This window comes from Lactuca saligna, chromosome 9 (genome assembly GCF_052625555.1).
Source record: "Lactuca saligna cultivar CGN05327 chromosome 9, ASM5262555v1, whole genome shotgun sequence".
Taxonomy (NCBI): domain Eukaryota; kingdom Viridiplantae; phylum Streptophyta; class Magnoliopsida; order Asterales; family Asteraceae; genus Lactuca; species Lactuca saligna.
This window is the reverse complement of record NC_136425.1, coordinates 48,368,116-48,380,459: the sequence shown is the minus strand read 5'-3', so window position 1 is coordinate 48,380,459 and position 12,344 is coordinate 48,368,116. Positions and strand designations below refer to the sequence as shown.

General features: G+C 33.2%; 2 protein-coding genes across 3 annotated transcripts; both read right to left on the bottom strand.

The window, feature by feature from the left end:
- Window positions 1-2,747: 2,747 nt before the first annotated feature.
- Window positions 2,748-5,158, bottom strand: LOC145017638 (GDT1-like protein 4). The gene is made up of 9 exons (XM_078975628.1): window positions 4,943-5,158; window positions 4,769-4,837; window positions 4,270-4,401; window positions 4,075-4,173; window positions 3,867-3,939; window positions 3,681-3,766; window positions 3,477-3,560; window positions 3,164-3,223; window positions 2,748-3,065 (listed from the first exon to the last, which is right to left on the bottom strand). Exons 1-9 carry the CDS (start codon window positions 5,018-5,020, stop codon window positions 2,877-2,879), a joined length of 870 nt encoding a protein of 289 aa, XP_078831754.1. The 5' UTR covers window positions 5,021-5,158; the 3' UTR covers window positions 2,748-2,876.
- A 1,790-nt stretch (window positions 5,159-6,948) lies between these two features.
- On the bottom strand, window positions 6,949-9,616 carry LOC145015094 (Pyridoxal phosphate (PLP)-dependent transferases superfamily protein). Of its 2 annotated transcripts, XM_078973545.1 has the most exons (3): window positions 9,340-9,473; window positions 8,868-9,048; window positions 6,949-8,195 (listed from the first exon to the last, which is right to left on the bottom strand). In XM_078973545.1, the coding sequence occupies exons 2-3, from the start codon at window positions 8,889-8,891 to the stop codon at window positions 7,044-7,046; spliced, it is 1,176 nt and encodes a 391-aa protein (XP_078829671.1). In that variant the 5' UTR covers window positions 8,892-9,048; window positions 9,340-9,473; the 3' UTR covers window positions 6,949-7,043. The 2 variants fall into 2 exon arrangements, with proteins under 2 accessions (XP_078829671.1, XP_078829670.1); XM_078973544.1 differs by lacking the exon at window positions 8,868-9,048 and having other exon boundaries at window positions 9,340-9,616.
- Window positions 9,617-12,344: the final 2,728 nt, after the last annotated feature.

Here is a 12,344-nt window from a genome sequence, read left to right as displayed (position 1 = left end):
AGTAAAATGGAGAAAATATTATAAATTAATTTACAGAGAGGCCCTCTTCGCACCATCACATTTGTTGTGGATCGGACTGATTTGTATTTTATGCATAAATCCAAATTTTTTTATTTTAAAAAAAAAATAAAATCTCTAGAAAAAATCTTATTATTTTAAGAAAGTTAACGATTAAATCAAAAAAAATTAAATAGAAAAGCTTAAGAAACCGGTACCATTTAATCGCTTTTAACCTGAGATTTTCTCAAAATTATAATGTATAAACGTATTTTTAAATATTTTTATGTATTTTTGTATATTTTTCTACGTATTTATGTATTTTTTTTTTTTGTTTTTTCTATGGTTTTTTATATTGTTTATGTATTTTAAATATATAAACATATTTTTTACGTATTTATATGATTTTTTAAGTATTTTTAAGTATTTTGGTATATTTTTTCATGTATTTATGTATTTTTTTAATATTTTTATATTTTTTTTACGTCTTTATATGTATTTTTAAGTATTTTGGTAAATTTTTTTACATATTGATGTATTTTTATAATTCAAGTTTCATTTTAAGCTAACTATAAGACATTGTAAAAAAAGAAAAAAACAATAGAGTATATCGAAACAAAAAAATTTCAAAAACCATCATTATTAATCAACGTCATTATTTTGCAGGGAAAGTCTTCGATTTTTGTACTTTTTAAATAGTTTTATGTATTTATATATATTTTTAAGTATTTTTGTAAAAAAAAAATTATGTATTGGTGTATTTTTATAATTCAAGTTTCATTATAAGCTACCTATAAAACCTTATAAACAAAGAAAAAAAACATTACAATATAATGACAAAGATATTCGTAAACTTTATTCATGTATAACTGAATTCGAGAAAAATGGAAGAATTTACCCGTAAAAATGGCATTGATTGCTAAGAACCGTCTTTGAAAAATGTTTGTTTTCAAGTACTTTAGTGTTTTTTATCTTCATTTACAAAGTATAATAGTTAGTTTACAATAAAATTTGAAGTAATAAATATATAAATATATATAAAAAATATATCAAAATACATAAAAATACTTTTAAAAAATACTTATAAATACGCAAAAAAAAATACGTTTATAATTTAAAACAGAATAAATTACTGAAATCGTCCCTATGATTTGGTCAAAATTGCATGTTTGATCTCTAACTTTTTTTGCACGCGGATCGTCCCTATGGTATGATTTTGTTGCGTTTTTCGTCACTATGGTTGGTCAAAATTTCACGTTTACTCTCTAATTTTATGTATGTAAGGGACGAAAAACGCAATAAAATCAAACCACATGGATGATCCAAGTGCATAAAAATATGTAAGAAAAACTATATAAAAACTTAATATATATATATATATATATATATATATATATATATATATATATATATCATGAAAAATTACCAATTTCATAAAAGTACATAAAAATACTTACAGATTCATATAAATACATAAATATACGTTTATACACTTAAAATACATAAAAAAACGCTAGAAAAGTTTTTAAAAAATACATAAATACATAAAATAATATATAAAAAACATAAAAAATACATTTATACATTACATAAAAATTTTTGAGGAAATCTGCTGAAAAATCTCATTATTTTTGTAAAATTAACGATTTGGTCTCATTACCTGTTGAAGAGATCAAAAGAATTTAAAGTGAAGAAAATTGTTGGTTTCTTAGGCTTTTCTATTCAACTTTTTTTTTGGGACTTAATCATTAATTTTCTTAAAATCATGAGATTTTTCTAGAGATTTCCCTTTAAAAAAAAAAAAACTAAATACTTTTTATTTTACTTAATTTTTTAAGGAAAATCCTTCACTTTTTCCCCCCGGAAAAATCATCAATTCTTTTAGTAAGTTTATCAACACCACCACCATTGCTGCAAAAAGTGCACACTACGCCCAATTTTCATCGACTCTCATTCAACACCAACTATATAGTCTTTGCATTCCCCAGCTCTATCAACGACACCATCATCCTCTCTTCCGTTGTGCGATTCTCCTCCCCACCACCACCAACTCATTTGCCTCCAGATTACAACAAACATGAAAAACCAAAATAAATCCATAGAAACTTGAATTATGAAACTTATTCTGGAAAATCATCAACACAATGTGATCGGAGAAAGACTTGCGTTGGAAAACTAAACTCCGACAAGTAGAATAAAAAAAAGAGCACAGAACCGTAAGACCTTAAAATAAGATTTGTAAGACATGAGAAAGCTAGTTAAACTCGTTATTTTATTTTCAAAAGTCACTAAATTATCATCTTTTCAATTTCAAACATCATCAAAAATATCATTTTCTAACATTCAGCTTGTTAGTTCAGGATGTTTCAAGTCGAATATCTTCATCCCAAGTATCCTTTTCTCCATACACTTTGTGTAACTCATTAACAACTTTTTGTTTGATTTGAGGTCTTGGATTGCAAAACGGATTCATACTAAAGTTAAACCGTGTCTGCCTTATTGCAGGTACAAGGTAATGATACTTTACATTTATTGATGACCTCTAACCTAAACTTAGATATGAATATACATCCTAGAGCGTATGATCAAGAGGATCTTGCCAATTGTAGTGAAATGTTACTTATCATTCCTTTAATGACATATGAAACTCCAAATTTTGCAGCTGCAAAAGCTTAATCGTCTTGAACGATGAAAAACCTCTTGTAATCCAATTTGAATTATCCTTTATAGATGAAGTGGCCAACAATATATAATGCACACAACACAAGTGTACTGTTTTGACTATTGAATATTGATGTGTCAAAATATCGATCAACATAACGTTTTACATAAACTAATATTAATACAAAAAGAATAAAACAAAGTGAAATTACACGAGGTTATAGAGGAGGGTAGAAGTAAGATGAGAGAGAAAACCCAAGAAATAACAAACCCCCAACTGTCGCAACCGTGCCTTGTGAAATTTTTGATGCCAACATGCTTCCCCCAATTACTGCTATTGATGTACAGATCGTGTGACCTATTGTTGCCCCTAATGCAACACCAACTGCATTTTTATGTGTCGCTAACTGCAAATTCCAACCACAAAACTCATTTTATCAGATACATTTAAATATCATTTATCCAGACAACACTTAATGGTAAAAACTAAAAAGAAAAATCTTACAGCAATAGTTGCTATCTGGCTTCGGTCCCCCCACTCCGCTAAAAATGTCAGTATAAATGACTGCAACCACAGAAGAGAGTCAAAATAATATCAGTAAAAAGAAGAAAGATAGATAGGTAAAACCGTAAAAGGTTAGTGTCTTAATGCACTAAGTCATTTTATCCAGTTTAAGTCAAAAAGAAACTGTTGTGTATACGTTCATATATTAAGTGATTACTCTATTAAGTCTGTTAAGTCGAAAAGAAACAGCTCCTCATAGACTAATGAGTAATCATATTAAATGAAAAGATGAAATAAAAAAACAATATTATACCTCCAAAAAAATAGGAGTACAGAATCTAGAAAAGAATCTTCGGGCAGCTGTTTTGCCTTGTCCAGACTCTAATTTCTCTTCTACCTGCATATATTTTGTGATAGAATCAGATTTCTGGAATGTTTTTTGGGTATTTAATAATGAGGTAAAGCCTGAATTTATATAAAAACTATAACCCTTAATGAAGAAAAAAAAAGAACTTACTTCCTCCATCTCCTTTTTTTGAGATGCTTTTGAGTCTGATCTCCAAGCAATATAGAGCAAACGCAGCCCAAAGAAGGCATAAAGAACTGGATTGTAGAAAAAACGATTTAGATGTCTCACAATCTTCATATTTTTATATGCAATTTTAATTTTATATGATATAAAATGTCAATACTCAATACATGCCTGTAGCAGCACTGTTTGTGTGTTTTCTTGATATCAGATTTGGAACAATCCTACCAAGCCCTGTAGAAAGTATCTACATACCAAGTAAAACCAAACTAAACTTAGAAGCACACTAATATATATATATGATTTTTCATTGTTGCAATTAGTGTTGTGGATAAAATATGTTATCTTCTGAAAAGGGTATCAAGAAAAGTAGCAAACTTACAGTCATAACAAACAGAGCACTGAGTGCACCTGATAGAACAATTGACTTTGGATGACGCATTGCCATAAGAGCTGCTATAATAAAAGTTTCATCTCCAATCTACATGGAAGCAATAAATTGAATATTGGGTTATGTAATTTTGAGAAATAAACATTTGTGGAAACTTATATAAAAAAGGATAGGGAAAGAACATACCTCACTGACAAGAATCATTGACAAACTGGCAAAAAATGCATCCAAAACACCAAGACCAGGATCCAAATTTAGTACAGCTTTTGGATCAATCTTGTCACCTATGACATTGTTTTTAATTCTTTCCACAACAACCTGTTTAAAGTAAATTCACGCATTAAGATGTATGATGAATAATAATTAGAATCTTATTCAAACCTCAACATAGGAAAGAGGAAAGTTATGAATCAGTATTGAAAGAGTTCATATGTGTCTAAATGCTCATCCTCAACAGAAGGGCTTCCAGTGTATAAGGGTTTTAACAGTTTCAAGTCAGTTCACAAATCACAATATTATAGCTATATGACCATGAATTTACTGTTATACCTCTAGATCCCAAATTCCCTGTATGTTGAAGTGACTTAATTTTTTCAACTTTAATCATGTCTTTTGATAGACGCATGTGATATGGGTAGAATGTAATTACAACCATATTAAAAAAAATAGGGTTTTGTATACTCACTTTGCTACGCCGACCTAGATCTATAATGGATCCGGTTGAGTCGTCCTTCTCATTATCACCGGCAACATCCTGAAATCAACAAAAGTAAACAGAATTCAAATCAATTCTCCGCAATGGATAGCTTTGGCTCATATCCTATTCAATTGCGAATCAACAAACACATAAAGAATATACCTGAGCGAAAACGCGAGATGCGACGAGGAAAACGAAGAGGAATAGAATGACAAAACCATGATTTGCACGCGGATTCATGATTTGTCTACTACAGGATGACCCGAAGGGGATCTACGAAGAATCAGAGATGAGATCGGAGTAGAAAGAAATGCAACTAGTGCTGCATTTCTGTGAATGAGGAGGAGATCTGGTTAAGTTGTTGGCGAGGTATATAAGCTGGGTCGGTGTACGCGTATGGTTGATTACCACATAACGGAAATGCGAAGGAAAGTTGACCCCTTTGATGCAGGACTTTACTCTCCGTATTGTCGATAAAGAAATAAAGATTGCTGAAAGATTTGGTTTGTTTTGTACTTCTACCAAAATTTTAGACTTGGTTGCCCCTATCAACTTCTTGTGTTACTCTTTAGGGGTTAAAGGTTGTATGGTATTTTTTTTTTAAATGATTTATTTAACTTATTAACTTTAAAAAAAAAAAAAGTAAATAAGTTTAAAAAAAAAAAAAAAAGTTTGGTAAATTCTAATTTTTTAACCAAAAAAACAAAAATTATTGGCTTTTTCAGAAAGTCTATGTTTTTCAAAAACACTCTCAATCACCCCCTTAATAGTTAGTAGTTGGATGATGTTACTCTCTATATTTGAAAGCTTTTTATTTATATAGAAGTGATCATCCAAAATTTTCAAATATAAATAAATAATCCAACTGTTTTTGGTTTTACCAAGATGATTATTATGTCATAAAATATGGGGCATTTCAAGCTTATTTTGTACTAATTATATGTCAAACTAAAAGTATATAATTATGACATGAAAATGACATTTTAGATTAAAATTTCGGATTTCGAATTCCGGGCAGGTGAAAAATATTCCAAATTTTCAATAAAATGTCTAAAATCCGATTAACAAATCCAAAATTTCGAGAAAATATTTTTTTTGTATTTAAATCTAACAAAAAATTAAGGAAACATAATGAAGTGGAAATAGATACAGTACAAAACATAAAATGTGACTTTTTGGTGAAAAACACATGATTTAAAACATTTCAAAATGGATAAATAATGTTTTTAATAAGTATTGATGCATACGAGAAAAAATCAAATTATATATCATTGAAGTCCGATATTACCATTCCGAAAATGGTGGGCAATTTTTGAAAATGCTAAAAGTTGAGACATTTAGGTAGTCAAAATCCATATGAACCAATTTTAAAAAGTATTCAGCACCATGTGAACCAATTTTAAATGACATGACATGCAATCTTAGGCAACCTTACTATGCAAATGTTTACCGGATGACCTTTCTAATATAATGATATTCATACTTTTAGAAGGCCAAAAAAATAACATAGGTACTATATAAACCAAAACTAAAAATTCAGAGTCACGGTGACATTATCCCTTAATCAAACATAACAACTGATTACTAAGATTTCAAAATGTATTAATTAGATTATCTATCTAAGCACAAACTCATGATATGATATACAACCCTTATCTAACGCCATGCTAACAAAACACTAGTAAGTTTAACAGTTTACCAAAATCAGAACTTTACAACAAAACCCAAAAAGATGATTTTATCTCCGATTTAAAGAATATTCTAAACTAACTAGATCTTTCTTAATCAAGTTTGCTTACTACTTCTAATCAATCCAAATCCACATCTGCAGTAATGAATATTTTTCCTCAAGTTTTACCTTAAATTTCACATCTATCCTTTTGCTCCTCTTTCCCTTTTAGCACTAGTAGAAAACTAGAAATACCCTCTTACAATTGAGCCTCTTACTTTTCGAAAATAGCTCAAAATCCTTTTCCTTCTCTTACTTGTTTCGTTGATCTCCCAAACTTACATAAATGAATCGATTTTGATTATAGTTTATTTCTAACAAGTCAAATAAGTAAAGAATTTATTAAGAAGATTGTTTAAGATGTATTTTCAAATCAACATCTAAAAACTTATGTTATAAGTGTATTATCATATAAATACCATAGTTAACAAAATAGATCTATTTTCAAATCACCACATTTTATTCATAGAACTCCAATGTAGGTCATCAACTAAGGGTCACCCAAAGTACATAACATAACATAATATAACATCCTCACTTCTTCACCAACCGCTCCTTCATTCTCTCAACCGCACTCCTAAGCGTCCCCTCATCCTTACAAAACGTAAACCTCACAAGATTCTTCCCTTCCTCTTTATCCAAATAAAAAACACTCGTAGGAATCGCCACAACACCAACTTCCTTAATCAAATACTCACAAAACGCCACGTCATCCGGAAGCCCGAATGGCGTATGATCCACCACCACAAAATAAGTCCCACTTGATGGAAACACCTTAAACCCAACCGCCTTCAACCCATCCACCAAAATCTCCTTTTTACCCTTGTAATCCTTTCGCAACTCCTCATAGTACGAATCCGGGGCATTTAACGCTACCGCTGCGGCATACTGCATCGGGGTGGACGTCGCAAACGTAAGATACGAATGCGCTTGTTTGACTCCCCATAGTAAGTGCGGTGGGGCGATCGCCCACCCGATTTTCCACCCCGTCAACGAAAAAGTCTTCCCCAAGGAATTCATAGTCACAGTCCTTTCATACATCCCGGGTAAGCTCGCGATCGAAATGTGGTCCATTTCAAACGCGAGCTTATCATAAACCTCATCACTAAAAACCAAAACATCGTTTTCGATGCATAACAACGAGATTTGTTCGAGTTCTTCTTTTGTAAACATTTTTCCGGTTGGGTTATGCGGGGTGTTGAGAAGAATCGCACGTGTGTTTTTCGAGATTTTGGATTTGAGTTTCTCGAGAGGGAGGGCGAAATCGGGAGGTTGGAGCGTGATGCAGGTGATTTTAGCTCCGGCCATTGAGAGTGTAGCTTCGTATGAGTCGTAGAAAGGGGCGAAGAGTATGACTTCGTCTCCAGGGTTTATTAGGCCGAGGATGGTTGCGGCGATTGCTTCGGTGCACCCCGAAGTGACGGTGATTTCGGATTCCGGGTCGATTGTGATTCCGGTGTCTTTTTGGAATCGGGAAGCGATGGCGGAATTGAGATCGGGGATTCCGTAGCCGCGTGCGTATTGGTTTTTACCGTCTTTGATGGCTTGGATTGCCGCGTCTTTCACGAAATCTGGACCGTCGAAATTCGGGAAGCCTTGGCCGAGGTTGATCGCGTTGTGTTTGATGGCGAGTGAACTCATTTGTGTGAAGATTGTAGTTTTGAACTTTTCCAACCGCTTTGCCACCTGTAAAAAAACAACAAATGGTTACTTCTTCTTGTGGAAGGTCTTATGTGGTATAGTTGTTGTAGGTGGTGTGTGTTGACCATTTTCAGTTCCATTCCAATCCCTCTAGAATGAATTTTCACCATTCCATTCCTTCGAACCAAACGCTATCAAGGTTAGAATGTGTGGTTAATTGGAATCAATGGCATAGCATGGGATTAGCTTTGGATTTGCGTGTGGGAGAGAGAAAAGAAAATATGGTGAGATGAAGGGTGGTTTCCACACCTAGTGAGGAAGAAGCCTAGGTTAAAACTTAAAAGAGAAAACGGTATACATATTTACTTTCATGACAATAATCCTAGAACACCATGCCTAATATTATGTCCTAAAGCTATATTTGTAAGCTTCTGTTTTCAATTTTCAGGCTCCTTACCAAAGTATTAAAACACAAAATCTAGGATAGCACATAACAGAGGAAACCGCATGAAATACCAGTGATCTATGAACATAATTAAATTATCATTAGTGAAAAAAGAATATTTGATGGTCATTACACAAAATTTGTGCAGCTAAGTATCTAAATGATTCTTCAAGAAATGTATTTAGGATCCAAAATACATGTCTTAAAGCATCATCTAGATAACTAGCTAACTCTGATTATTAAAAAATATATAAGTAGAAACATCTATTTACCATCAAGAATGCTCCTAAATTCATTAATCCCCCAAATCAACTTTCATGAGTGATTTCACACCTCAATTTCCTTTCCAAGATTATTAGCTTTTCCAACATGGGAACAACACAATCGCAAAACCTTATTATTTGATATTTTAAACAGAATTGTTCTTTTCCAAGTTCATCTTTTCTGCAAAACCTTAAACCAAGCACATGCAGAACAAGCGATGAGAAAATACAAATTGACATCAAAGACATCGAAAAACCTTATTATTTCCAAGATTATTAGCTTTTCCAATATGGGAACAACACAATCGCAAAACCTTATTATTTGATATTTTTAAAAGAATTGTTCGTTTCCAAGTTCACCTTTTCTGCAAAACCTTAAACCAAGCACATGCAGAACAAGCGATGAGCAAATACAAATTGACATCAAAGACATCGAAAAGCTAAATCGAAGACGCAGAATCAGCGGGTATTTTGAACAAACCTGCAAGGGATGCTGATTGATCGGTCCATCTTGCGCCATAACAGCGGCCTCGCTAGCAGTGGAAAAGGTTGAAACGGAAGATGCCCTAACAATTGGGAAAGAGAGGCTTCTGCTACTCTTATTCTTCGCAGCAATGTTGGTCCACAGAAAGGGTTTGAAAAGGGTTATTCGAAGTGAAGGTCTGAAACACGCTGGAAGAAGAAGCATTTCAGTGGAAAGATCCAGCCGTCCAGGTGCGTTGAATGTGCGCATCTGTGAAGCGAATAGAAAGGGAAATGACGTGAATCATTTCTAGCCTGTTGGGTAGTTGACGATCCACGGGTCGGGTAAACATTTATTTATGGAGTATTTTAAACATATTTAGAGACTATATTAGATTGTTTATGTGATTATAAAAAAATGATGGATTTAATTTTCATTTTTAGTTCTTATTTCTATAGTTCTTGGATGATAATATTGGAAAGGTTCATCATTAATGTCTTGTTCTCGAGTTTTTTTAAGCAAAGAAATGAAATAAAATTAGAAGAAAATTGTGTTCTTAAGATTTTTTTTATGAGAAGGAGAGAAAGAGAATGAAATGTGTCCTCGTATTTTATTTACACATTTCTCTAGAGTTTTATTTGATGAGAGAAAAGTAAGAAAACAAGAAAATCATTACTCTCGAATTTATTTATTGAAAATAAGAGGAGACAAAACAGTCGATTTTTTTCAGAGACGTTGTCACGTTCCAAAAATTAAAACTAAAATTTTGTTTTTTAATTTAATAAAATCATTATCCAAAACAACATCATAGAAATCATGGTGAATCAAAGTGTATCAATAAACAACTAAGTACATCAGTGTAATATAAAATACAGAACAATGTGGTGTGTGCACTACAATCATCTCGGGCTCTTCCCCTTCGAACCAGAAATACATGAAACATAAACTGAAAACTGTAAGCACAAAGCTTAGTAAGTTCCCTAAAATATCACATACCATACATATCAAACATATAATGGGCCCTGCCCGACATAGAGCCTCGCTCGGAACAGATCTGTCAGTCATCAGGCCCCGCCTAGCATCGGTCCCCGCCTGGTATACATACAAATATATAAAAACATGCAAAAATCACAAAGATACATAGCATATAATATAATCATCAAGCCTCACCCGGCATCAGGCCCCGCCCGGTATACAGATAAACATATACCACATGCAAGAGTCACGCAGACAACTAGCATCGTAAACATAATAAACCATGGGTCGGCATTGGTGCCTTCGACTCGCTAAACCTAGTGAAGAAACACACCTCAGGCTGCTGAATCTCTTAAAAAAGTCTCGGTCTGTTGATCTGGAAAATCTTCGCACTAACATCATCAAATAATATCCAATTAATCTTTAGATATCAACCCATAATCCACAATCAAAGTTACTTGTCCCATACCCAGGGTAAAAGACCATTTTACCCTTTTCTTACTTGGACCAAAACCAACGCTCAACATATTTGCTCAAAAGGCCCAAAATCCTAAATGGCATCCTAAGGCCCAATATGACCCAACTTTCTAATTGGGCCTAAAAACCATCATGGACCTAATTCCAAGAAATCTCGCAGTATATCCATGGCCCAAAGTCAAAAGTCTAATGGCTCAACAATGCCCAAACCCTAAAAACCCAAAATATGGCCCAAACCCGAGGAAGTCAACCTAAAAGTCAAACAACTGAGCACATTAGGCATACTCAGACTTATGCTTGGCGTACTCCTTCCGGGGCCAGTACGCTCAGTGTACGAGTTGAGTACGCCCTGCGTACTTTGCATGCAGCCAACCCAACTCATTAAGCACTTATTTGGTTAAGCCAACATACCAAACTCTCATATCTGATTCTAGAAGGTGACTTATGTAACATCCCAAAAATACAAGCCAAAAATTTCGTTTTTGAAATCATTTAACAAGCATAATATTATCATCATAAAATCAAATCATCAAACATGTATCTCAAAATCTCATAAAATATGTCAACATATAATTGTCTCATAATAAATATCAGAGTAAGCTCCCAGACTAATAGAAATTATGGTGTGTGTCATGCCATCAACTCGAGCCCTTCCCTTTGCTTGTTGAAGTACCTAAAACCAAAATTGAAACTATAAGCACGAAGCTTAATGAGCTCCCCCAAACTACCACATACCATACACATATAACATGTAACTAGGAGATGTGGGCCCCGCCCACACTCCACCAACTAGGAGATACGGGCCCCGCCCACTGTAACGCACGTAGATTAGGGCTAGTCAATTTAGAGATGATAAGCATCAAAAATAACTTTTTTATAGAAGAGTGTTTATAATAAATAATCATAACCAAGTTGGAGTATATGTCACAAGGTTTCCGTGCATATAAAGAATGTCGAAATCCGAGTTATAACGAATAAGTTATGACCTGCCGAAGTTTCGCGACAGAGCAACACGACACAGCGTGACGTAAATAGTGAATTTATGTTAGAGAAATATTTGGCCTTAGCAATCTAAATGAAAGTCGTAAAATACGTTAAACTGAGAGTGTACATAAAAAGAACGTCTAAATCTGACTTCGTATGAGGAAATTATAATTTTTCTAAGTTTCAGCTTAGCAGTATGCAGCCCGAAGTTCGAATATGAGATCGACGGATTTCTAGCCGAAACAATCTAAATGAGAATCAAAGATCTCGTCGATAGTAGTTCAATGGTAAAAAGACAGATGAAAACAGACGTCGAATGAAGAAGTTATGAGTTTATAACAGAGTTTTCCTGTCCCGACCTACTAAAAATAATATAACAAAAATTAAAGTCAAAATTAGCCGATGAAGTCTAAACAAAAGTTGTAGATATTGTTTTTACCTACGCGTGGATATAAATAACGTTGAAAATAGAGTTCGTATGCGAAAGTTATGAATTTATGAAGTTCAGGGCATGAAACCCCAAAACTATCAAAGTTCACGACGTGAATACAGTGTTCACGACGTGAACTCAATATTTATGACTTATG